At 40.1% G+C, this 24,028-nt stretch overlaps 2 protein-coding genes across 4 annotated transcripts in view; both read right to left on the bottom strand.

The window, feature by feature from the left end:
* RAB5B (RAB5B, member RAS oncogene family) lies at window positions 1–10,488 on the bottom strand. 2 transcript variants are annotated; one of them, XM_074270062.1, is made up of 5 exons: window positions 10,326–10,488; window positions 6,241–6,392; window positions 5,540–5,662; window positions 4,989–5,082; window positions 1–4,646 (listed from the first exon to the last, which is right to left on the bottom strand). In XM_074270062.1, the coding sequence occupies exons 1-5, from the start codon at window positions 10,486–10,488 to the stop codon at window positions 4,531–4,533; spliced, it is 648 nt and encodes a 215-aa protein (XP_074126163.1). In that variant the 3' UTR covers window positions 1–4,530. The 2 variants fall into 2 exon arrangements, with proteins under 2 accessions (XP_074126163.1, XP_074126164.1); XM_074270063.1 differs by lacking the exon at window positions 5,540–5,662.
* Window positions 10,480–24,028, bottom strand: part of CDK2 (cyclin dependent kinase 2) — a 21,118-nt gene continuing 7,569 nt past the window's right edge. Inside the window, exon 8 of one of the 2 annotated variants that reach the window (XM_074270060.1) lies at window positions 10,480–10,567. In XM_074270060.1, the coding sequence (XP_074126161.1) occupies window positions 10,559–10,567 (9 nt within the window). In that variant the 3' untranslated portion in view covers window positions 10,480–10,558. Of the gene's footprint in view, window positions 10,568–18,970; window positions 19,057–24,028 lie in introns of those variants that run through there. The other variant, XM_074270059.1, reaches the window with a different exon arrangement.

A 24,028-nucleotide genomic window follows, 5' to 3' on the forward strand; every position in this document is an offset into this window, starting at 1 on the left:
CAACGTTCAAGAAATATTTATTAAGCATCCACCGAGTGCAAGGTATTGTGCTTGGCGCCGAGCATACATAAAAGAAAAACAAGGTTCCTGCCTCCCAGCAGCTTACATTCTATTGGAAAGGATAGATATGAGCTTTAAGACTAATCGGGTCTTAACTCATCTATATGGATTCTTTCCTCAAACAATGCTGATAGCAGCCCAAGCCATTGCGAGACCCCTACAAATCCGCCACTGCGGAGTCCACCAGATGTACCTAGGGGTCTTCCTGCATTCTCATGATATGTCTTAGGTATCAATAATAAAGGGTGGAGAGTGATGGAGGCAAATGAGAGCCAGTGTTATGAGAACAGTTACAGCTAAGGGATCCAGGGAAGTTTAGTCTGAAACAGACGTCATATTCTTACGAGGCGGAGGATCGAGAGATTGCTTTCCGGGGAGATCCACAGAACTGGTATGTCCTGTTTGAGTAGCATCGTAAAGAGCAAAAGTGGGGGGGGGGGGGCGGTAACTGAACCAAGACTAGAAAAGGAAGCTAGAGATAGATTTGAGATCACACCTATCTATGCCTCCATATGGTGCTTTTGGAAGCTATTTTTCCTCTCAATACCCCAAATCATGAACTGGAGCTGAAATATTGAAATCCATACGGACAGCAATTCCCTACTTTCTCCTTGCATGAGCCAGATATTACAGTAGAATCTAAACAGGACTCCATTTTTGTCTTTAGTTTCCAGTGTTTAGTGCTGTGCCTTGTACTTGGGCACACCGTCTAACTGAGCAGGCAAATTGTCTAGCCTACAATTCAAAAGGTGTCTTTTTTAGAAGTGCTATGCTCCTGCTTTCGCCGCCTTACAGTTCCCTTCCGTGGCCGTTTACTCCTTGAGGGTATGGAATCGAGGGCAAAATTAGATTCCCCTATTTCCAAGTCCCCAGAGAACTGAAATCTATGGGTCTGCAAGCAGTTGGGGATTCTTGTCTTACGACATTCCCACATCGCCCCCCAGTGACAGGATGATCCAACTACATGACAAGTCAGACTGCTTCAGTGATGCTCCCCTCTCCTTAACAGAAAATGCCGGATTGATGAACAACAGAACAGTGATAGTAATGTGAATGGTGAATTAAGAGGGTTCTGGAAGTACTGATTACAATATGAAAGGCCTGGGTGCAGTAAACCAATTTAGAGAGTATAATAAAAAGTTCTGACGTAGTATCAAACTAGACTTGGACACTAACTAGTGATCCAAGAGACCTGATCCCCATGTATCTTACTGGTATACTTTTGAGAGCAGTCCTGAGGAATGCATAAGGAGAAAAATCTGCTCCTGCTCTTCTATTTCTTGGACATGTGGAAATCCTGCTTCCTACTTTTGGTACAGGAAAGGGAAATTAAGAAAAGAGAATATTCAAGAGAGACTTGGGTCTCACAAGGAGTCGCTGAATTTGGATGGGAAAATTTTTTTTACCTATTTTCACCAAATTTTAACTGTAGTTCATTATTTCCCTCAATTTTGAATTATAAAAAATATCTGACAAGGGGGCCATTGTTTTTACCACTGCCAAAGGGACTCATGACACAAAAAAGGTTAGAAGCTTATTGGAGAACCTCCAAAGGGATTCGATAATCTAGTAAGTCTTCTGCTTCTTAAAAACAGAGAAAGTCGTATCCAAAAAACCCAATAGTAACTTTAGTCATTTTTGAAACCTCCTTCAATGTCCTGGAGGAGATGGAAAATGGAATCAAACTAGGCATTTTGATTCAATTTAATTGCCCCCTTTTCTTCCAACATCTAGCTTCAGCTAGAAAAATTATAGGAAAGAAACACTAATACACTTTTTTTCCTCTTTTTTCCCTCTTTTCTTTTTTACTTACATTAAATACATTGGTAAATCAGCAGGTGCATTCTGTTACCACGATTGTTATATTTAGGGAAGGGAAAGGGAGAAAGACAAATGGTTTCTTGGAAGAAAAAAAAAAGTCAAAAAAAACCCATAAAAACAATTGATCAGGAAAAAAAAAAAAAAAGTCAGAAAAATTAAAAATCTCCCAAAGCCCAGTAAAACTAGTCTCACTGAGCCCAAAGGCAAGCAGAAAAGGTTGGATGAATGGGAAGGCAGTAGACAAGCCAAAGAAGCTAAGGCCAATCCTGTTCCTTAAGTATGTGTATGAGGATGGGGAATGAGTAGTGGAGGCAGAAAAGAGAATCTTCTGGAGAAAACACTCCAATACCAAAGCCAAGAGATACCCTCACCCCAAAGTATAGACACACAAATACGCAGAGACCCAGAGATCCCTCCTAGTTCTCCAGCTTTGCTGAAGAATGCTGGGTGTTTGCATGTTCGATCAGTTGATGGCAACCTGAAAGGAAGGAAAAAGAATCTGCCAGGCCCCTGGGGATGTCACTGGGAAAAGCTCAGCTGAAGGGCCTAAGATGACTCCAACAAGGACATAGGTCTATAAATTTCATAGCTTTTTTTTTCTTTTTTGGTATTTTCTTTTTTGTGTTTGAGACAGGTAAGGCAGTTCAAGTGTCTAGGGGTCAGGAAAAACAAATGGGACTCTAAACCATGGGACACAAGAGTAAGCCATGGTCCAGTATATAGCTTTCTCCTAAATAGGAATACAGGACCACATTCCTAACAATGAACAAGAGGATACTTGGAGAAACAATAATCTATCTTCTCCTGAAATTTGCTCCCTTGACAGCTTTCCCTAATACTCTAAGACTAGGACCTTTTCTACCCACCTATCCTATATTCTGGATGTAGCATGTGTTAATCCTTCTTGATAAAACTAACAATGCTATGAAAAAAACTCTTGAAACCCAGTTATTTCATGCCAGAAGAGCAGCTCATATGGTCTGTGGGACTGCAATTAGGACTGTGGCTTAATGACAAAAGAGCAGGACATGGAGGCCATAGCTCCTAGGAATAAATGTAAAGGAGTAAGGTAGAAAGAATGATCTGTCATTCTCCCTCAGAAGCGAGATGTTAAAAAATAAAGGAGTAGGGGTAGAAGGATAAGGCTAGGGATCCTGACAGAATAGGGAGTGATTGGGGCCTGTTTGGAAGTCAAATGGCATGACAGACTATACAAAGGGGAAAGCAATCACCATATCTATTTACAGGGAAGTAGAAAAGACAACAGGGATAGGGCATCAATATGAGAGACTCATTTGAGGAAAAGGTAGTTGTCTTCTCCTCTTCCCTATATCCCTGCCTCTTGCTTGGGACATGCCTTAATCTCTACCTTGGCCTGTGCTTCCCTGAGCACTCTTCAATCTCAGTCTTTCCACCAGGTCTTCAGAGTGTTAAGGTCTCAAGCACAGCAAAAGGTTGAGGAGTGGACAAGGTAGAAAGGAATCAAAGTTTGAGGGTAGGGTTAAGGAGGAGAGAGGATTTGGCTTGGGTAGCTGCCACTGCCCTTTCTCATCCACCCCACAGACCTCATGTGCACCTCACGTTCCACGTAGTTATAAAAAAGGAAGGTGTGTGCATTAAAAACCCCATAAAATAAGCATTCCAAATAAACCAACCATCAACTAAAGTGCAAACCGCAGTGATACACAGGCCATGCCCAGGGTTGGAAGGGGATAGGTGATGGGGCTGTGGCCAATGAGGAAAACAATTCTATATGTATATCAATCAGAGGATGGGTATCAGAGACTGGTCCCTCCTCCAACTAAACCACAGCAGAGCCAGGAAAAAGGCACCCAATAACGGTTCTTTGGAAGACCCTGGGGCTGAATCACCACGGGGGAAATGCCCCCAAAAGCCAAGGGAAAATAAAGGCAGAGAAAGTACTACAGAGCTCACAAGGAACCCTAAAAAGCTTCTTCCTCTGGCCAGGTTAACTAACTCAGCATGACCCTGCATACTTTTCTCCCTAATTCTCATCTTTACCCAGAAGTTTCCCATCATCCACCTAGGGGTAGAAGAAAAGGATCAAGGATATTGCAGCTTTCTTCAACTGTGGGAAATACCCATTATATAATGACAAAAAAGGAGGTGTTTTCCTTCCAGACCCTTACTCCTCTCTCCTCCCCAGGCTACCAATGTGGATGTGCTGTTAACATCAAGTTCACTTCTCCAATCCTGGGGAGAGGGGAACATCAAGGTGGGGAAAGGGACCAAAACCAGTTATTGATGGAAAGCAGAAGGAGCAAGTGACAAAAATGTTATCTGAAGACAGGGGACAAGGGATAGGAAGAGAAAGATAGATAAGTAGGTTATTGTCTTGCACCTATAATACAAAGTGAAGAAAGTTTGTTTTGGAAGATAAGTTCCAGGGGGAACTAACCACCCCCTTAAGCCCCAGGGCAGAGGGTGGGAGGCCAGTGGCAACAGCTGCCTGTTGTTGTTGGTTGCTGAAGCATTAACAAGTGCCATGACGGAGCTGTTGGGAGGTGGCCTTTGGGAGCCAGGGCTCAGTGTGCTGTTACCGAAGGGGCTGTGTGCTGAGGGGTGGGGACTGAAGTTATGTCTTAGCTCTCGTGCTTGCTCCACACTCATTTGGTGCCAGCCACCCCATCAGTTGCTACAACACTGGCTCTTGTTCTGCTGCGACTGCTCATGGAGATCAACACCCCGGCTTCGGCCTGCTGTACCTCCCATGTTTTGAGGTTCACTCTTGGGCAATTTCTTAGCTGAAGACAGAGACAAGAGAGACAGAAAAATAGATGGTTTTACTTCAAAAAGAGAAAGCTTTGCAGGGAAGGGGATACCGGTGGAATGTTCTAAGGACAGAGGATAAGGATAAAAGGGACTGAGACTTCAATTTAATAAGGAAAGACCAGATAACATAAAGGACTCCATCTGGAAGTTTCTATTAAAAACATGCTAAGGAATTTTTTTACTGTTCATCTTAAGAATAAGAGATACAATATATTCATATATAGAATCTTTATATCTATATAGTTTAGGTTGGGGCCAATTGATCATGGGACTAAGGAACCCTCAAGAAGGATGTTGGGTTATTCTGCACTTACCTATAGCCAAGAAGAGGTCATTCACATTCATGGCTGTTTTGGCCGATGTCTCCATAAACAATAAACTGTTATCATCTGCATATGCCTGGGCCTCCTGCAAAGGATCAGGGTAAGACATCTGGCTGTTCAAAAGATAGATCTGCATTTCTAGATCTGCATCAGGTTAGGCCACCCTTTGATTCCTTCCCTTTTAATTAGTTCCCACCAATCGTACTGTCCCACTCCAGCTTGCCAGACCGTTTTGTTGTTTATTTCAGCAGGGAACAATGTCATCTACAGAATTCAAAATTCATGTTCTTGGACAGAGAGCTGTTTATGAGAACAAGGTAGTAAGGGATGGGATGAGATGTCCCTGAGACTTTGGGAACCTCATATATTCAATTACCTGCCTTCTTTCTTCTCTTCATATTGATACTCCTTTCCCTCTAAACCTCTGTTCTGACATTTCCCAACAATTCACAAATCCACCAATTCTTATGTTAGAAGGAAGAGATAAGAACAAATTGTTGGGAAAAAGTGAGGCTCTTGGGGAGAACTCTGGGCCCCCTTACTTCATATTCCACCATGCGCTTGTTGGCCAAGTCAGCCTTGTTTCCTGCCAGGGCAATGACAATGCTGGGACTGGCCTGTCGCTGTAGTTCTTTCACCCATGTCTTTGCTCGAGCAAAGGTTTCCTAGGGAAACAGAGGAAGTGTGGAAGGGGGTGCATTCTGAACTCCTTCACCAATTCATGTCCATCATCTTCCAAATCCCCCTCCTATCAAGACTTTCTTCCCTGAAATCACTTTAGTGATCATTTCTCTTATATACTTGTGTGTATATATATCTATATCTATATCTATATATATAGAGAGATATACTTTTTGCCCAGGGATTTCACTTGCCCAGGATTAGGCTACTTCAAATGTGTGTATCTCATTTTCCCAACTAAACTCAAAAATATAGTGGAAAGAGCAATACACTTAAAGAGTTCTGGCTCTGATACTTGCTGGTTACACAACTAGGCAAAATCACTTACCCTTCTGAGTTGTAGTTTCCTAGTATATAAAATGGAGATTACACTGTAGCACTTGCTTCATACTATTATTGTGTGAAGAGTATTTTGTATGTACATAATGGAAGCTAATATTATTCTTTTATATTCTCCTATGGTACCTTTTCTTAGGTTCTGCCTATATAGATTAGATTCAAAACTATGATTATCCTTTCTCAGAATTCCAAAACCGAAGAATAATATCTTCACATCACTTACCTGGTTAGTGATATCATAGACCACAATAGCAGCCTGGGCACCTCGGTAGTACATAGGTGCCAAGCTGTGGTATCGTTCCTGTCCTGCTGTGTCCCAGATTTCAAACTTGACTGTTGTGTCATCCAGACAGACTGACTGTGTGAGGAAGGCAGCTGTGGAGAAAAAATTTGGTGGGGGGGGGGGGGGGAGAAGGAGGGAGGCAAGAGAGAAATAGAAAAAGCAGTGAATGAGGAGGTGACTGGGAAGACCTCTCTTTCTCTCTAAGCTCCTTTCCCCTTCCCTCCATCATTTACACTTAGCACTTCTATGGATAGGTATTATTCAAATTCAAGAATTTGGGATTCTTTCTTCCACAGCTTCCATAATGATTCATAAATTAGAGAGACAACCCCCCCCCCAAGAGTGTGATTAAAGTTCTTTCTTACCAGTTTTAATAAATGGGAAAATGTAGCAATTCATGAACTACCAGAAACTGTGGAGTGCAGAAGAGAACAAATTGAAGTAGCTACATTTATATATCACTTTTTTCACAAAATTGGTATTGATGGAGGTGAACCTAGAAACTCTCCTCTGACAGAAACTCATCTCTTCAGGGCAATTAAATGGTCTCATTCAGGTGGAGATTTAGCCACATCTTCTACTGAGTGAAGATTAGTCTGGGACCACTTTCAGTAACTCAAACTTCTAAGATAAGTGATCTCTTTTCTATTAGAGATCTAACCCTAGGCATTGACAGCAATGAAAGAATCTCATTCAATTTTGAAAGGAAACCTGAACCTCAGACTGCTAATAAAAGACAATTCTGAACTCCAAATCTTTGCAGAAGTCTGAAACAGGATATGCTTTGCCAAGGAAACTCTCTTCTTGGCAAAGCTGCCTGCCAGGACTCTTGCCCATTGAGAAGATATTCTCTTCTCAGTGTTAACCTTTGTTATTTCCCTGACAGGACTTTACCCACTGAGAAGTCTGTCTTCCTAGCAAAGCTGGCTTTTCAGTGCCAACAATAAATCTCTTTTGCCATTCAGATTGTTCAGTTTGTGAATTCTTTCGCACTGGACCTGCGTTGACCAGAGGGGATTCCCCAACCCAATTCTAGAACCTCTTCACTACCACTAGCACCGCGTCATTCTGGTTCCCTGACCGGTAATCCCCCAGAATCTGGATGAGGTAAAACCTTTTCTTGTTTTCTATTCTATAGTTAGACACCCAAAAATTTCCGGGAAAGATTTGGGTCATTGGAGCCCCAGGCTTGAGCAGAATTCTCTTGGAGAAGCTTGAAAGTCCCCTTAATCAGGGAACATGTTGTCATCTCTCCAGCTCTAGAGATGTCTAGAGAAGGACAAGAAGCTATAGAATTGGGGAAACTAAGTCTTGTAGCAAAATGGGACAAAACACCTCTACTTTTAAGGATCCTTCCTTAGGAAGTCTTAAAAACAGAGACAAATTCGGCTTGAAAGATCTCAAGACAAAAAGCTTAAATTAAACAGCATTGCTGGATGTTGCTTAAGTTTGCTAGAAGGAAATCAAACTCCCTCCTTCCTGATCCTCTATGGACATAGGAGCCCTTCTCTGTAACCCTATCACACAGCTTCTGAATCCCTTCCAGAACAGGACTTTATGTCTGACAATTTCTCTCTCTCTTTTTAAATTAATTAATCTATTTAATTAATTTATTTTCACAAAAATTTTATGCATAGGTAATTTTCCAGCATTGACAATTGCAAAACCTTTTATTCCAACTTTTTCCGTCCTTCCTCCCACCCCTTCCCCCAGATGGCAGGTTGACCAATACATGTTAAATATGTTAAAGTATAAGTTAAGTACAATATATGTATACATGTCCAATGGCAATATCTCTTTAACTCTATCTCCCTCACCTGAATCAGAGCCTGAAACTCCCAGCTCTTTTTCTCCTCCTCTGGATACTGAGTCTAACTTCTGCCCCCTGGGAGAAGTAGCAGACTCTCAAAAAGACACTCAGAGCAGAGGTACCTCTTTCAATGTCAAATCTCTCCCAGACTGAAGAAAAACCTGGCCATTACTCTGGGGACTCCATCCAGCTTTTTGAGGGGTCCAAGGCCAACACCCTCCTTGATCTGTCCTGGGGAGATGTTAATGTTAAACAATCTGCCCCAGAAATAAGGAAGAAGCTGCAGAAGCCAAATTTGGTTCCTCAAATTTCTCCCTTAGAAATAGCTGTTGGAGTCTTTAATAATAGGGATCAAGCTGCAGCCGAGGAGAGAGGCCACAGAATTAAAATGAAATTTGGAGAAAAGTCCCTACTCTTGGCTACAGACATTGCTGGGAACCACAAAGGTCCGTGCTTTAGGTGTCATGGAATCTGTCTGAGAAGACTCCCCAGGCCATGTCCTGAATTCAAGCAGAAGGAGCACTGGAGGGGAGACTACCTACAGGGGACAAGCTGCCCCACTCCCATGCCTTGCCCTCCAGTAGGAGCATGGGGCTTGGTAAAGTTCCCCCTTGATCCACCACAACAGCCCAGAAGGATTCTTTTTCACTCTGGCTCTGGCACTCTGGTCTCACCTGCCCTCCCCCCATAGAGTGGGGATTGCAGGGGAACTTAAGAAATGCTTTGAGACCTTTCTTCTGCCTCAACAGCTTGGTGATCTGTGATTTATACGCTTGTTTCTTATTATTCCCGCCTATCTTGCTCCCTTTATTGGGAAGCGATTTAATGGTGAAATTGGGGTCTCATTTCTTCTCAGACCTCCAGAGAAATTTCTTAAGCATGAACTTTTAGTTAGAAAGTTAAGAGGTTTGGAGAAGTTTAACTGCAGTCTTATCTTGATCTGCAGTCCTGACAGGCAGGGCCATCTCAGACTGGTTGTCTCTTTTCTAGCCTCCAGGGGCTATAGGGTCTCCTTACCCAAAGACCACATTGCCTGCCAGTCTGTCAAATAATTGGGCCACAATCTCATCCCTACTTGCTCTCTGAGGAGAGAAAACAGACCATTTTAGGTCTTCCACACCCTGCTCACAGAAGCAGCTCCTACATACTTTCCTGGGCATGGCTGTTTCTCCAGAATCTGGATTCCTAATTTCAGGATTATTGCCAAACTTCTCTAAGATTCTATTCAAGGCCCTGATAATCCTCTTGAATGGGGACCTGATCAAGCCAAGATTTTTAAAACCCTGAAGGCCAAACTGACCTCTGACCTCCGTCCTGCTCTGGCCCTACCTAATTTAGAAAAGCCTTTCACTCTGTATGTGGATGAAAAGGCTTTGGGAGTCCTAACAGGTGTCCATTACTTCTCAAAGAAACTGGGAGTGGTCCCAGATAATCCTCAACTCAATAGAGGGTGTGACCACATCTCTGGCCAGATCTCCAAATGAATGAAACCACTTAACTGCCCTAAAGGGTGGGTCTCTGACAGAGGAGAGTTTCAGGGTTCACCCCTATTAATATGAGTGACAAGCCTCATTTCAGTCAATAAGCATAGTGCCAGGGACTATGCAAGGTGATCATGATACAAAGAAAGGCAAAAGACAAAGACAGTCCTTATCCTCAAGAAGTTCACGATCTGATGAGAGAGACATATACAGGTTAAACTGAAAATAATTAATAGAGAAAAGGCAGGGAAACTGAATTAAAGAGGGATTGGAAAAAATGGTCTTGAACAGCTAGAGAAAGTGCTCAGAAAAAGAGATGGAATGTTTTATTTGTGGAACAGCAGAGGGGTAGGGGTAAGGAGGCATTAAAGACTGGTTAGGAAGGGCTCTGAACTCCAGATAATTTTGTATTTTATCATGGAGGTGGTGGGGAGTCCCTGAAGTTTACTGAGTAGGAGAGTATCTTGTGTCAAGATCCCTTTACTTCCAACCACAGGTTAAAGTAGGCAGAAGAAAAAAATATATAATGATAGAAGAAAGAAATGTCTATCTTCTTCAAAGAAAAATCAATCTTAAACCATAAAGAATGAATATGATTTTAAAGTTGGATGGCAGGCACATCTATCTCAGATGTTTTTTCATTAAAGCACTAATGCTTTTACACACATTCATTCAGCCCTACGGAGGAGGGCTGAAATGTGGAGCCTAGTCTGTAGGATTCATGTAACACTTACCTCCAATGGTACTCTCCTGGTATTCGTGGAATTGCCCCTTGACGAATCTCAGCACTAAACTAGACTTGCCTACTGCAGATTCCCCCAGCAGGACGAGTTTGAATTGGCAGATTTTGCTGGCCTGAGGTTGGCCATTGGGCCGAGCTGTGCCTCTGCTTGTCATGATCAAATATTAGGGTAGGGTGGGGTGGGGATGGGGGAAGGGGGGGAGGGGAAGGGGGCTTCCCAGCTTCTCAGCAGTCCTGCAAAATAAATTAGGTAGTTACAATGTAGACATATTCCAATCACTCTAAGAAAGGGTTGGAAACTCTTTTATCTACCTTCAAAATTATAAGGGGAGCTGCTTAAATTTATGGAGCATTTATTATGGCTGCAAAGCAGTTACTTTACAATTGTCCTATGAAGTCAATGGCAAAAATATAGAAAACCAAGGCACATAGATTAAGTGACTTGTCAACAGTCTTAAAGCTGGTTAAATGGTGGATTATAGACTAGTGCTCAGATTTTGTAGAACTAGAACTCAGATTTTCTGATCAACAATCTTTCCACCAAAGCACATTCCTCTGGAGTACCTGGAATGTGACATCCTATAATAAATGGAAATGTTACAAGAAATATATATATATATATATATTTGCCTGTATAAAATTAAACTCAAGCCCCAAAAGTACATCCCACCTAATCCTTGATCTGATTTCTACTAACAAGAAAGTTGACATGAAATTTGAGATGGAAACTCATAGGTGAGAGAAAAGACCTATCTCTTATTCATTCTTCCTGGGATTTTATAACCTCCAAGAATTTTCTTTGAAATTGCACAAATCATTTTAGGTCCTAGTAAAAATCAAACCTTAATCAGCTTAAAGAAAACTTAATTCTACCTTTTAGCTATTATGGTACATCCCCAGGAACTTTTTTGATACCTTTGTGCAGGTTTCCAAACTGCCCTCCAGGGATTTGGGGCAGGAGTCCTCTCTGATGAGTAATTAGGACTCTATGCAGTTTCTAGTCTTCTATCCTTCATACCTATTTGGGTTTTTGCTTTTTTTTTTTTTTTTTTTTTTTAAATAAAAGGTTATTTCTAAACATTTTAACCAAATAACTCTTTAATTTCTAGCCTACTACTACTATCTTTTTCAGTTGTAGTTCAAGTCTTTCAAATACAAGTTTTAAAAAAGCCATTAATTCCCAGACTATTATCTTTTCTAGTTGTTAGTTCAACTCTTCAAACACAGGTTAGAGAAAGCCATCAAACTGCTCAGTAGACTATAACTGCTTTTGGTGAAGTGGAAGAAGAAATGTAGAAACAACTCCACAGCTAGGTTTTATTACACATGAGTCAGCAAATCTTCCCTACTGTCTCACAGCTGTCCTCCTGGTGCCTGGAGACTGGATTACACTCTCCTTTCCTTGTGGGCTGGTTAACCACAATACTAAGTTGAGAGTAGGGAGAGAAACATAAAAAGTTTACCTGTACATCAAGGGATCACTTGAAAGATAGTACATTCCTTTCATTTACTTTCCAATAAAATCAGACTATGTTCCAAAGATAGTACATTCCTTTCATTTACTTTCCAATAAAATCAGACTATGTTCCATTACCCAAATATAGCTAATCTTGTTTTCTAATTCTGAGATTCCAGTCACATTCTTTTTTTTTTTCTCTTTATGAAATTTATTCCCTCTCTCATCTCCATTTGTCAAAATCCTTCCCATCTTCTAAGGCCCATAATACAATCAACTAGTATTTGTTAGTGTCTATTGTGTACCAGCTATTGTTCTAGTTATTCATGACGACAAAGATGAAAATAAAATAGTCCCGGCCTTCAAGGAACTGACCAGAGGAAATAACATCTAAATATAATCAACAAGTCTCCATTAAGCATCTACGTACTTGGCATTGTGCTAACTCTGTGATTACAAAGTCAGAAGTACAAAAGTACCTGATCCCAAGCAGCTTACTCTCCACAAGGGAGACAACCTGCATATATGCATATATATGCACATGCCTACAGAATACATACAAGATGAAATACAAGTAAGTTCTGAGAAGGAGAAAGGGTGGGAGGGAGGGAGGGCTCTAGCAACTAGAATTCAGGATAAGCTTCATGGAGAAAACCTTGAAGGAAACTGGGACTTCCATGAGGCAAAAGTGAGGGGAAAGCACATACCAGTCAGCAAGTGTGAAAGTGGGGAAATGAGAGTGAGGAATACTCAAGCAAATCAGTGTGGCTCCACTATAAGTTGCTCAAAGGAAAGTAAGGGGCAAGAGCAGAAAGGGCAGAAGGGACTGGGGTTCAAGCAGCTTTAAAATCTAAACATAAGAATTTATATTTGATCCTAAAAGTAACAACTGAAGTTTGCTGGAATTTACATTAGTGCCTATGTAGGTGATGGACTGGAAAGGAGGGGCAGGGAGAGTTTGAAAGAATAGAGAGAGAGACCAATTAAGAGGTTACTGCAATAATAATCCTGGTGAAAAGTGAAGAGGACTTCAGCTAGAACAGTGGCTTTGTGAATAGATAAAAGAGAATGGATGAAAGAAATTTTATGGAGACAGAAATGACAAGATTTAGCAACTGACTGGATATCTGATGTAAAAGGTATAACAAGGGTATGAACTCAATGATTGCAGTTATGATTCTGGGAGATTGGAAGAACAGTAGTATCCTTGACAGTAACAGGACACTTTGGAAGAGAAGTGGGTTTGAGGGGGAAAAAACTCAAGAGAAATCTCTCTAAGAGTGTTCAACAGTGTTAAAAGACTGAAGAGAGGTTGGGAAGAGTGAAGACTGAGAAGAGCCATTAGACTGTACAATTAACAGATCTGTAGTAATATTGGAGACAACAATTCAATTGAATGAGACTGGAAACTCAAATATAAAAAATTTAGATGAAAATGAGAGAAGAGTAAGTAGAGGCATTAGGCTTTTTCAAGGAATTTGGCTAAGAAAGGAATGCAAAAAATGGGATGAGAGGGTTCAAATATGATAAGGACTTTTCAAGGATATCAGAAACCTAAGTGAATTTTCAAGTTTCTGAGAAGCAAAAAGTAGATTGGGAGAGACTGGGGATGAGATAGTAGGGGCAGCTTTATAAAGAAGACCTGAAGGAATGATGGAATTAAAGGTATACATAAAGGGAGGTTTGCACCAGAGAATGGAGTAAAGGAGAAAATAATGGAAATGAAGTCAAAGGATTGAGAGAAAGAATAGATACAAGTAGATACTCACAAAAGATATACAAAGTAAGCAAGACTGGTTTGGATTGGTTTTCCAGGGAAAGAATGAAGAATGTTATCTCCCAGAGGAGATAACATCTCCAAAAGCAGAATTCTGAAGGAAGATGTTCTAGGTTCTAAGGTGTCAATGAGGAATGAGGAGGGAGGGCATTCCAAACACAGCATGATAGTCTATGCAAAGCATAGAGATGAAAAATTGAATGTCAGGTATAAAGGATAAGTAGACTAAATATTAACTCCTTAATGAAGCTTTCCCAACTTTTTCCCAGTAGGAAATGATTTCTGTCTTCCAAAGAGTTCAGAAGAATCAAAATTCCAAGTGACCTGAAAAGCACTGGGAAGATCTATGGAAAATATAAATAGACTACAATGTCTAAAAAGGAAAAAGCATCAAGCACATATTTTCAAAAATGGAGGAAAACCTGTCATGTAGCATAAAAAGTGAGGGATAAAAATGGACAGTGCCACATTAACACACCAGAGGAAAGCTTTGGTTTCCTTCAGTCTCCTGGGCAAATGATCTATGAAGGATATAGAGGGAGAAGTTTTCTGGATCCATTATTAATGAAGATGCCCAAGTACTTGGATTCCAGAATCAAAGTTGCATACAATTAGGAAGAGAAAAGGATCAGGAGGCAAAAGGGAAGGAACAGAGATGGGAAGAACATAAAAAGAATGAGTGCTCATAACAAAAATAGTAAAGAAACTAATTTTTGAGAAAAAGTTTAAGTTCCCTCTTTCCCCCTTTCCCTTCTCCCTTCACAAATTTTAGAATTAGAAAGAAATCAACAATCATCTTTAGTCTAACCTATATCCAACAAAAATCCCCATGATAACATAGGTATAAGTAATCATCCAACTTGGGGTTGATATGTTTATTTTGAGGTGCCTGTGGAACATAACACAGAGCAAAGGGATCCTAGGGCTCAAAAGACAGATTTTAGAGATTGATATGCATAGAGTCTTGGGAACAAATAGTGTGCCACAGTAGAGAGTATATAGAGAAAAAAGAGAGTGGACAGAACCATGGAAAATTCCCACCTTAAGTTTTGAAAAATGATAAGAAAAAAGATGAACCTTATCTATTGATGTACTTATGTTCTATAACTGTCTATATAGCTCTGTGACAGCAGTCTTTTCTAATATTAATTCATATTACTTCCCCCTCTCTCTATATATATACAGTAGGACCCAAAGTGATGGCCTAATGTCCTCAGTATATGCCTAATATTTTTCTACCTTTGTTTAAGTTCTCCATGCATAGAATTTCCCATATGACCACTAATTTCTACTCATTCTTTACAGTACAATTCAAATCCTATTTTGTGCAGGAAGCCTATTGTAATCTCCCAAACTCACCCAGATCTATTTGTACCTTTCATATTCATTATTTTATATTATCACATATATAATATATAGTACATTACTAAATTATGTTATTTTATATAATCATTTGTGTGTGCTGTATTGCACACTCAAGAATGAGGACTGTGTTATCCAAATTTTGTATCTCTGCTGGCATCTGCAAAAATGTTTTCAAGCTTTTTCCTCTTATTTTGGAACAAAGAACTCTATGCTAAGTGATAGCACCACTATTCTGGAACAGAAAAACATGGCAGTCCTGCCATCTAGGGGAAGGAGTGGAGGGAAGGAAGGGAAAAATCGGAACAGAAGTGAGTGCAAGGGATAATGTTGTAAAAAATTACCCGTGCATATGTACTGTCAAAAAAAAGTTGTAATTATAAAATAAAAATTAAAACAAGTGAAAAAAAGAAAAAAGAAAGGAAAAAAAACCATGGCAGTCAAGTTGAACTAGGTCCTAATTTGCCAGGAAAAAAAAAAAAAGAAGGGGAATAGAAGCAAGAGACAGTAATAGATAAAGGCTAACCACCACAGGCAGGGAGAAAAGATGAGATCTTGTCTCTTAAATGCTGAAGTCACAATCACTGAATTTTTGGTTGGAAATGACCCTTAAAAACAATTTGGAATTTTGCCAAAAGGCTATAAAATTGTGCATGCCCTTTGATTCATCAGTGTTACTGTATCCCCAAAAGAGACTATAAAAAAAAAAAGAAAAAACATGCAAAAATGTTTGTGGTAGCCCTTTTTGTATTGGCAAGGAATTTGGAAATTGAGTGGATGTCTATCAATTGTGGAATGGCTGAATAAATTATGGCATATGAGTGTAATGGAATATTATTACTCTATAAAACATGATGAACATGATTTCAGAAAAGCCTGGAAAGACTTACTTGAATCAATGCTGAATGAAGTGAGCAAAACCAGGATAACTTTGTACATAGTAACAGCAACATGTGGTAGTCAACTATGATGGACTTGGCTTTTCTCGGCAATACAGTGATCAAAGACAATTCCAATAGACTTGTGATAGAAAATGCCTCCACATCCAAAGAGAGAACTATGAGACTGGGTGCAGATCAAAGCATACTATTTTCATCTTGTGTTTGCTTTTTTTTTCTTGTTGTTTTTCCCTTTTGCTTTGATTTTTCTTTCACAACACGACTAATATGGAAACATGTTTAAAATGATTGTACATGTAAGTAACTAGAATCAAGAGAACATTGTACATAGCAACAAGATTATACAATGATCAATTCTGATGGACGTGGCTCTTTTCAACAGTGATGTGATTCAGTCCAGTTCCAATGTTCTTGTGATGGAGAAAGCCATCTATACCCAGAGAAAGGACTGGGAGGACTGAACATGGAACACAACCTAATATTTTATTGCTTGCATTTTTTTTCTTTTGATCTGATTTTTTGTGTGCAGCATAATAATTTTGGAAATATGTATAGAAGAACTGCACGTGTTTAATATATATTGGATTACTTGCCATGGTGGGGGAGAGAAGGCAAGGAGGAAAAAATTTTGGAATATATTTGGTTTTGCAAGGGTGAATGTTGAAAACTATTTATGCACATGTTTTGAAAATAAAAAGCTTTAGAAAAAAAAGAATAGTAAAAAAAAATATTCTACATGTATAATCCACATCAGATTGTTTGCTGTCTTGGGGAGGGAAAGGAGAAAAAAATTTTGGGAACTCAAAATCTTATAAAAATGAATGTTGAAAACTATCTTTACATGTAATTGGAAAAACAAAATATTACTGAAATTAAAAAAAAAAAAATGACTCTCAGCTTCAAGGGAAAACTAATAGGATGGGCTAGAACTTGATCAGTCAAGCCAATTAAAGGAAGCTGAGTAGAGGAAGATTCCTAAGCAGGACAGGACAACAGGAACATTTTCTTAATTTGCTAGTCCAGCAAGGACAAGAGTAAATTTTACACCTTAAGTGTCCCTTCTACATATTAAACATCCCATCTGTGATTGTAACCTCTAGGAACCTGTCACCCAGCAATAGATTTCAACTTCTTGGCAAATAGTTATTTCCCAAAATCCAACCCAGTTTCAAAAGTTAACTGAACTGTAGACCAATCCAATCTAGTTTTTATTTTGTTTGTTTGTTTGTTTTGCAATTGAGGTTAAGTGACTTACCCAAGGTCACTCAGTTAGGAAGGTGTTAAGTGTGTGAGCCTAGATTTGAACTCAGGTCCTCCTCATTTCAGGACTGGTGCTCTATCCACTGCACCACCTAGCTGCTCCTCCAATCTGTTTTATAAAGTAAGGTCTTGTCTCCAAACTAATGCATTACTTATAATCAACTGATCCAAAATATTATCTAGGTTTCTCCCTCTTGGTATCTCTAAAGCCAGTCAGTTAGAGAACCAGCAGTAACATCTTCACAGAGATGACAGACTATTAAAGCTGGTAGGGAACGTGTCAATCATTGGACTCTAGATCTAGAGCTGGAAAGATCCTCAGGATCAGCAAATCCAATACTCTTACTTTATAGATAAGAAGATTCAATGTCAAAGAAGCCTAATGACTTACAAGTCACACAGATTTTAAATCCTAGTCATGGGATTTTGACTTTAACTTTGTGTTCAAAATTTTTCTCCCTTCCTTCTCCTGCTCCCTAAAACAGCAAACAATCCAAAACAGGTTAAACACATTTCTACATTTATCAAGCTGCACAAGAAAAAATCAGATCAAAAGGGGGAAAAAAAGGAGAAAGAAAAAACAAAAGCAAATAACAAAGGTAAAAAATACCATGTTGTGATCCACATTTAGTCTTCATAGTCCTCTCTCTGGAAGCAGATAGCTCTTTCTTTTACAAGTCCATAGGAATTGCAGGGCTCTTTCTAATACATTAGATAATATAATACAATCTCTTCACTTCACAAATGAGAAAATTAAGTAATAGATATCAAGTGACTTGCCTACATCATACAGGGTCAGAGAAAAAAGTAAACTCAAGGAACTTTCAGATGTTTTTTCAACACCACAATCCTACTCCTCAGAGAAACCAGACTTATTGAACTCCAGAAAAAGCTCAAAGAATAAAAATAAAGATGAAGCATCAAATCCTACTTGGGTACAGACCTGTCCTATGATAGAGCAAATTAAACAAAGATTAATTTTGCCTGTAAACTGTGGAGACCAACTTTATTATACAAAATAAAAAATCATCTTGCTGGGAGTCTGCCTATACAATATGAAATAGAGAGGTAGGGGTGGATGATGATCATATTTAGAGATGATATGACCCTTATCGTTTAATCATTCACTAGTTTAAATGATTTTTACCACTTCTACTCCCATTCTAGATTCTCCAAAAAATAAGCATCTTCATCTTCAAGGTTGTGCAAACCTTCCAATGTTAATCTAGAAAGATTAGGGAGGGGAGAGCAGAATTAATTCTGCTTTCCTCTACCACCCTATTTATTCTTCTCTTCTATTCCAGGAAGGCTTAATGATGTGGATGGGATGGACTTTTTCTATAAGAAACCTCAATTTTATTGTCTAGTACCTCAGAAGCCTTTGGGATAGAACCCCACCCCCTTCACCAGCCTGTTAGGACTTGACCCACAAGGCATTACAGTAACTCACATGGGCTAACTGTGCTTCCTGTCTCCCATTACTACAACCCATTATGTCCTAATCACACCAAATAAGTGGTCTTCTTAACTTCAGTATTAAAGTGACTATAATTGTAATCATTTTTTAAATGGAAAGAAAAAAACAAACCCAACAGGATCTAGAACATTCACAAACATTCTCAGTTGCTACATGAATGCCAGAAAGTTCTGAATTATTATCCCACCATGAAACCCTGAAGAGGTCTCAGGCAATAACTGTCATAATAGAGCCAGAAAGGACTCAAAAAAAATTCTGAATAGAAATCACAACTTGGTTCAAGTATTATACACCTTCCTCACCTGGGCTGCCCTTTGATCAGCATTGGTCATGCTCCTGATCTCATGTTTTCTCAGATCCTGGGGGAAGGAGTTGGGAGGAGTGGGTTGTGGCATATGAAGACTTTAATAAATTTTAAGCAAATGAATTATGGCCTCTGTCCTCCCATAGGGCTGCTCCATTTTCAACCTCTTTGAGACTCAGTTTCCTCATCTGTAAAAATGGAGATGACACTTATACAACCTACCTCAAAAGGTAGTTGTAAAGAAAGTTTTAACAAAACAGTTTATAAAAAAGTTATATTATTATTTTCAATCTATATCTGATTGCTTACTGAGTATAGGAAGCTGATCAAAACCTGAATTTCTTAAGCTACATTGACTGACCCCACCATTATGCTTGACCCTTAAGACCTTCTAAATATGTAAATATAAAAGGAATTACAAAATTAAATTAGTTTTGGGCCTCTCAGATGGAATTTTGTTCCATTATTTCTATGGAATCAAATTCTTCCCCACTCAGAAAGAAATATTCATTTGAACGCCCTTGGCAGACCTCATCTGAAGTGCTGTGTTCAGTTTGGAGCACCATAGTTTAAGGACAATCTGAAGATTAGCTCAGGAGTATCCAAAGGCCAATTATGATGGCAAAGGACCTTGAGTCCATGACATGAAGATCCGTTGAAAGAACTGGGAAATGTTTAGCCTGGAGAAGAAGTGGATCATGAGAGTTGAGTCTTTAAGTATTTTAAGGGCTATCGTGTGGAAGATGGACCATACTTGTTCTGATGACTTAAGAGGATAGAATGAAGAACAATATCTGAAAGTTACTTAATTTCAAGGAAAAAAAAAATCTTTCTAACAATTATAATACCTCAAATTGGAATGGCCTTCTTTGAGATATAGTATTTACTCCTTAGAGGTGTCCAAGTAGAATCTACAGGATTTTTTGTCCGGTAGGGATTCATTTCCTATATAAGTTGGACTAAATAGCGCTGAGGTCCCATCCAACTCTCAAATTCTTCAACTTGTATAAAGGTGTGAATAAGATGACTATCAAATGTGTAAATCACACAAATCTGTTTGGATATGAGGACCAAAAAAGAATAAAAAAAGTCTAAAACACTGGGCCAGCTTTAATATAATGAAATTAATAGAGATAAATGTAAAATCCCTCTAACTGAGCAAATGTAACAATGAGGACAGCCACCTTAAAATAAAGTCACCCAGGAATAAAGTCAAATTTCAGACACACACTAAACTATATAAACTTTAGCATGTTGCTAATTTTTCTGGGAAAGTGTCTTTAAGTTGCAGAGGACCTGATCTACATTAGTAAAGAGAATTTTCTCACTAGGTATTCCCTCTAAGAACGAAATCATGGGTTTTTAATTGTACAGGATGGGAAAGGTATGAATACAGAATAGTTCATATGAAAGAGAAAGCTGTTTCAGAAAACTACAAGTTTAATATGAGTCAACAGAGTGCAATGGTAGCCAAAAAAGCTAATGGAATCTTTAGTTTCTGGTAATGGAGCTTGTGTTCAAAGTAAAGGAAGTAATAGTCCTGTTTACTTGGCCCTGGTTGGAACAAATCTTAAGTACTGGGTTTAGATCTTCATAAAGCATTTTAGGAAGTTGAGGCAGACCAACCAGAATGGCAAGAAAACTAAATTTTCACTCAATATAAGGGAATACTTCCTTAACATGTCTAAAAATGGACATGATTGACTCTAAGAACAGTATACTCTATATATGTCCAGAAGCACTTAAGTGAGACAGAAAAGTATATTTTATATGATAAGAGGACTCAAGCTGAGGCTGGATAACCATTTTTGAAGTATTATCATAGAAGATTTCTACTCATGTACAAATTAAACTTAGATGACCTCAGCTGTCCCTGCCAACTTGGATCCTGTGGCTGCTTGCGTGATAAGCCATCCACAAAAATGGAAACCTAAGAGAGGAAGTAAAGGAAAGATTTACCAACTATGGGATAAAAACAAAAACAAAAACAAAAAAACGGGAAAGAATGGCATATAAGAAACTTTGTCTATCTCACAATTTTGTATAGGGTTGATTCTGTGGATGAGAGAATGGGAATTCTGGAAAAGTAAGGAATTGGGCATTTAAAAAATGCTGACCAGAAGTTTCCTAATACAAATAAAGCAAGCTTAAGTTATAAGCCACTGGTCCATTACAAAATGATTCAAATAAATACCACTGAATCTATATAGAAATCAATTGTGGAGCCAGAGAGAGTCATTAAGTCACTGGTAAAACCAAAACATAGACCAAGGTGTGCAAAACTTGAGAGAATCCATCTGTTGGGGTAAGGCATTGGTAATCCTAAAGCTTATATGGCAGTCAGAGATTCCAAACTAAAAGATAAAAGGTTTTGGATTTCTCACTGGAGAACAGATCCTTCCTAAGTACTATATTTTGTGGCATTAGAGAGACATTTGGGCAATTTTGTTGGGAAGAACTGCAATCTGCAAAGATATATTGATGGGAAAATTATACCTGGAGTATCAAGCAACAGGAACATTAGTAGAGAAGCTCCCTGCTTGAATAGTTGCAAAGGCAAAGTGAACAAAATGTCTGCTCAAAGAGGCAAGAGGGGCAAGGTAAAAGGAAATAGAACTGTGAAGATCAAGCACTTAAGAGGGACTAAAACAGTCACACAAAAAAAGGAAGATGGATATGGAATGGGTTAAGAGAAAGAAGTTAGGGGGAGAAGGTAGGCAGTATGTCTTTGGTTCCACAGAACTCTAAGTAACAGGAATGAGGTTGGGAGAGAATCGATATAATGTGAGGTGCTCTGCCGTCTTTCCTTTTTCAGGGTAAAATAATGATGGGAAAGTATGATAATACAAGACAAACTAGGAATAGTAAAAAAAAAAAAATTCTCAAGGGTCAAAAAAATCAATATACATCCAATTTTCAACACTTGTAAACTAACTTCTCAGGATGTCAATAATACAGTTTGGGCTTTGCTAGGTAGGGATATTGGAAGTGAATAATAACAGGGCTTCTTAATCTCTGAGTGCCACCTATCTGTCATCTCATCCAAACCCTACAGATGCTGCCCCTGACCAATATCGCTTCCCAATAAAAGTTCATTAGCAACAGGTACCTATAAAGTGAAACCAAACTCCTGAGTAGAATTTTACTACTCTAAAGCCTCCAGAGCAACGTCATCCAAGTTTCTGTGGAAAAAAAAAATTGTCCAACTCCACCACTGGCTAGGAAAACCTAAAGCATCTGAAAATGTCATCTAACTCACTGGAAGGCTCCGAGCATCTTTCTAAGATGATGAATTCAAACTTTTCCATCCTCTATTCTTAGTGGGGGACACAGCACCAGCATTACCTTATGCAGCTAGATGGGAATGAAGCTAACCATACTCTCCCAAACCAAACTTTTTATGTTTCTTTCTCCCAAACGAAATCCTCAAGGAGACAAAAAGTAGGAAAGACTGAATATTCCCCTTCATATGAAGTGGGGAAGGGGAGACTCTAGTTTGAATTTGTCACCAAACAGAAAAAAACCCCATCATATCACACTCTACTTCTGCTCCTTCTGACACTAGCAAGACTCTCTGACAACCCTCTCTTCAATACAGGGTCACACAAGTGGACAAGAAGAATAATTTCTTACTTCTGGAACCTATAGCCTCCCAAAAGAGCCCAACTGTCTGTATTAAATGATCCCAAAGTCCGTGTCACGTTCCTCAACTCCTTTCCTGCAGCTTAAATAAAGCTTGCTCCCAATGTCCCTCAGCTAAACTCTGTCCCTGCACCCCGTCCCCTTTTGGGCTCTTCTCCAGTATCATCCACCTTATGAGAAATCAGGATGGCTCATGGAGCCTTCCAATTCATCCCTGTCCCCATAACTCCCTCACCTCTCTGCTGCAGCCCATCAGGCTGTCTGTCAGGTGTAGCCCCTCCACCACCCAGCATCCCCATCCTATCTTGGTGCCCTACAAATGGGCTTATTTCATTCACTCCTCCTAGTTCCCCTTCTTTGTCATCCCCGAGTAAGCCAAGCCCTGCCTCAAGCAAGGTCCTGTAGCTTGCCAGGCCCAGCCCCCCTGTACCCCTCACCTCCATAATGCGCCAGGCCCACCCTATCATAGCCCTCCCCGACTAGTGTCAGGCCTAGTTGGATCTAGTCACCCCCCCACTCCACCTTCTTACCTTTTCCAATACTCCAGACCCCTACCCACCAACTTCACTCTCCCTTTCCGCCGGTCCCCCGACTCAGGAGCTCTCCGTTAGGTTAGGCCTGCCCAGCCCTGCCCCCTTCATCCCCAGTCCCTCCCTGGTCCCGGAGGGCGCCGAAGCCCGGTCCCCTTACCACCCGCAAAGCAGGGCCTCTCTCCTCCCCAATCCACCGGAGCTTCCCTCCGCCCCAGCCCCTTGGGCTCCACCAGCTCCAGTACCTAAGCCTCAGTCTACCCAATCGGGCCCGAGCCTGTGTCGAACAAACAGCTGCAAGTCAACCAAACCCTTCTTCTCCTCCTCCACCTCCTCCTTCTCTTCACCCTGGGGCGGCGGCCTCGACCAATAGCAGCTTCCTCCACTCGCCGCTGGAGGTGGAGCTTACGTCAACACATTCGCCAATCGTCTTTGGGAAGGTGGGTTCTTCCGGCATTGTCGCTAACGAATACGAAAGGGAGCCCTGACGGACGAAGCACGCAACCAATAGACAACGAAGCTCCATGCAAATGAGCAGCCATTAAAGAGCCTAGTTTCCGAGTAGAAGGCGGTGCGTTGTTAACGGACGTCTGAAGCGACCAATGAAATCTCGACACCCAACGAACCCTCCACCTCCTTCTTTCGACTCATAAACATCTAATCAGGTGAGCAAAAGGGGGAGGATCATGGCAGAGATCTGACCAATCGTATCACGATCTTAAGTTTGATTGGCAAATGAGGCGGGACAAAAAGGAAACCTTTTGCTAACCTTCGACCACCGGGTTTGGGGTTGTTACCTAGTTGCACCTCCCGTGAGAAATTCGCAGATCAACCCTATTTCCTACTAAATGGATTCTTTCATTGGATTGGACAGGAGGAGAGGGGAATGGAGGTAGAGGGAATGTTCACTTCCGGGGGTCGGGGCAAAGGTCATGACCCCCTTTGCTTGGTCCTTGCTTTTTGATCAGGGTCCCCACTGTGGAAAGTT

The sequence above is a fragment of the Sminthopsis crassicaudata genome, chromosome 5, assembly GCF_048593235.1.
Source record: "Sminthopsis crassicaudata isolate SCR6 chromosome 5, ASM4859323v1, whole genome shotgun sequence".
Classification (NCBI taxonomy): Eukaryota; Metazoa; Chordata; class Mammalia; order Dasyuromorphia; family Dasyuridae; genus Sminthopsis; species Sminthopsis crassicaudata.

Bases quoted from the DNA above. Each gene is read 5' to 3' on its own strand.
- RAB5B (XM_074270062.1), bottom strand. From the start codon at position 10,488: ATGACAAGCAGAGGCACAGCTCGGCCCAATGGCCAACCTCAGGCCAGC. The intron at 6,393-10,325 runs GTAAGTGTTACA...TTTTCTCCACAG, and splicing joins CCAGGAGAGTACCATTGGAG to CTGCCTTCCTCACACAGTCA. The intron at 5,663-6,240 runs GTAAGTGATGTG...CTGTTTCCCTAG, and splicing joins TCTATGATATCACTAACCAG to GAAACCTTTGCTCGAGCAAA.